Raw genomic sequence first — 2,500 nt, forward strand, 5'->3', positions numbered from 1 at the left:
TACATCAATTACCAAAATATGGCACTGGTGTATAAATATATAAAAAATAAATCTAGCCTACTAGCTTTAGCATGCTAACAGGTAACATTCGTCGAGTAACAACATATTTGATGCTGAGGTGTATACCTGATAAATAAGCTAAACAAAAGCTAGTATGCTAATGTTAGCATGCTAAAATACTAACTGTAACATGCTTTAAGTACCAAAATATATTACTTTGCGATGTACGCCTCAAAGATATGTAAAAAAAAAAAAAAAAAATGCTAGCAAGATAACGTTAGCATACTTACATCAATTACCAAAATATGGCACTGGTGTATAACTATATATATATAAAAAAAAAAAAAAATTAAAAAAAATCGAGCCTACTAGCTTTAGCATGCTAACAGGTAACATTCGTCGAGTAACAACATATTTGATGCTGAGGTGTATACCTGATAAATTAGCGAAACAAAAGCTAGCATGCTAATGTTAGCATGCTAAAATACTAACTGTAACATGCTTTAAGTACCAAAATATATTACTTTGCGATGTACGCCTCAAAGATATGTAAAAAAAAAAAAAAAAATGCTAGCAAGATAACGTTAGCATACTTACATCAATTACCAAAATATGGCACTGGTGTATAACTATATATATATATATAAAAAAAAAAAAAAATCGAGCCTACTAGCTTTAGCATGCTAACAGGTAACATTCGTCGAGTAACAACATATTTGATGCTGAGGTGTATACCTGATAAATTAGCTAAACAAAAGCTAGCATGCTAATGTTAGCATGCTAAAATACTAACTGTAACATGCTTTAAGTACCAAAATATATTACTTTGCGATGTACGCCTCAAAGATATGTAAAAAAAAAAAAAAATGCTAGCAAGATAATGTTAGCATACTTACATCAATTACCAAAATATGGCACTGGTGTATAACTATATATATATATTAAAAAAAATAAATAAATCGAGCCTACTAGCTTTAGCATGCTAACAGGTAACATTCGTCAAGTAACAACATATTTCACGTTGCAAAGTTTGCCCAAAAAAGCTCCATCCATCCATCCATTTCCTACCGCTTGTCCCATTCGGGGTGCTGATGTCATGCTAATAATAGAATTAGAATGAGCCGCACTTTGAACACCCCACTATACCCAGCATGCACTCTGTTTTGTGCCTTTCTGCCATTTTTCATTCAACCAGACCAGGGGTCGGCAACCTGCGGCTCCAAAGCCGCATGCGGCTCTTTGATCACTCTGATGCGGCTCAGCAGCTTACTTGCCGACCCCCCCGATTTTCCCGGGAGACTTTCGGATTTCAGTGCCTCTCGCAGAAACTCCCGGGATTACAATTCTCAGATTTTCACCCTTACTGTTATAATAAGGGCATGCCATGATGGTACAGTATTTGGCGCCCTCTACAATCTGAATTTGCAGCGTGCCAGCCCAACCCCTTGTTAGGCAGTATGCATCTTCTGCTTGCACACGTACGTGACAGCAAGGCATACGTGGTCAACAGCCACACAGGTTACACTGACGGTGACCATATAAAACAACTTTAACACTCTTACTAATAATGCGCCACACTTTGAACCAAAACCAAACAAGAATGACAAACATATTTCGGGAGAACATCTGCACCTTAACACAACATAAACACAACAGAACAAATACCCAGAATCCCATGCAGCCCTGACTCTTCCGGGCTACATTATACACCCCTGCTACCACCAAACCCCGCCCCCACCCCAACCCTACTCCCTCACACATCAACTCCCCCCCCCCCCCCTTTTCTGTGCGTCGGTTGAGGTGGGCGAGGTTTGGTAGCGGGGGTGTATAATGTAGCCTGGAAGAGTTAGGGCTGCATGGGATTCTGGGTATTTGTCCTGTTGTGTTTATGTTGTGTTACGGTGCAGATGTTCTCCCGAAATGTGAGCAAGCAGAAGCCCCATACAATGTATAGCTGATCAGACACGCTGGTTGTAGTGGGTGCTATATGCTGTACTATCACGGCACGCATGACGCGGTCAAGCGCCATTCATATTAAACCCGCGTGCTGCACCAGCCATCAAATTCCATATTAAGGTATGGACAGCGTGTCTGAGACCCCTGGTTTATCCATAGCACAAAGCAAAAAAGATACTTCTTATGCATTGGTATTTCATTTTAAATTTCAAAAATTATTTGTGGCTCACATTGTTATCTTTAATTTGTGAAACTGGTCAAAATGGCTCTTTGACTGGTAAAGGTTGCCGACCCCTGAACCAGACGGACAAGCTAAACCTCGTTCGGACGCTTTTAGCACACTTAAGTCATGTTTCAGCAAACATCTCATCTTTTATTAATAACATTCACTTCTGGTCCCAAACACCTCCACATCTGTACAAGTCAACAAGTCCAAATATGGGAATAGCCCCGCCCCCACCAGGTCAGCAACCAATCACAGTGTTTCCAGTTGGACTACATTGTTTAGTTTCCAGTGCTAAAGTCCTGTGAGAGGCGATGAAGT

The 2,500-nt window shown here is 40.1% G+C and overlaps 1 protein-coding gene across 3 annotated transcripts in view; it reads right to left on the reverse strand.

Annotated features, from left to right (window-relative positions):
- fam83gb (family with sequence similarity 83 member Gb) overlaps window positions 1–2,500 on the reverse strand; it is a 118,050-nt gene that overhangs the window by 20,494 nt on the left and 95,056 nt on the right. The window contains exon 9 of one of the 3 annotated variants that reach the window (XM_072916343.1): window positions 2,304–2,481. The exons of the other annotated variants lie outside the window; for them this stretch is intronic. Coding sequence (XP_072772444.1) covers window positions 2,421–2,481 — 61 coding nt within the window. The 3' untranslated portion in view covers window positions 2,304–2,420. Of the gene's footprint in view, window positions 1–2,303; window positions 2,482–2,500 lie in introns of those variants that run through there. 3 annotated transcript variants of the gene reach the window in all.

This window comes from Nerophis lumbriciformis, linkage group LG27 (assembly GCF_033978685.3).
Source record: "Nerophis lumbriciformis linkage group LG27, RoL_Nlum_v2.1, whole genome shotgun sequence".
Classification (NCBI taxonomy): Eukaryota; Metazoa; Chordata; class Actinopteri; order Syngnathiformes; family Syngnathidae; genus Nerophis; species Nerophis lumbriciformis.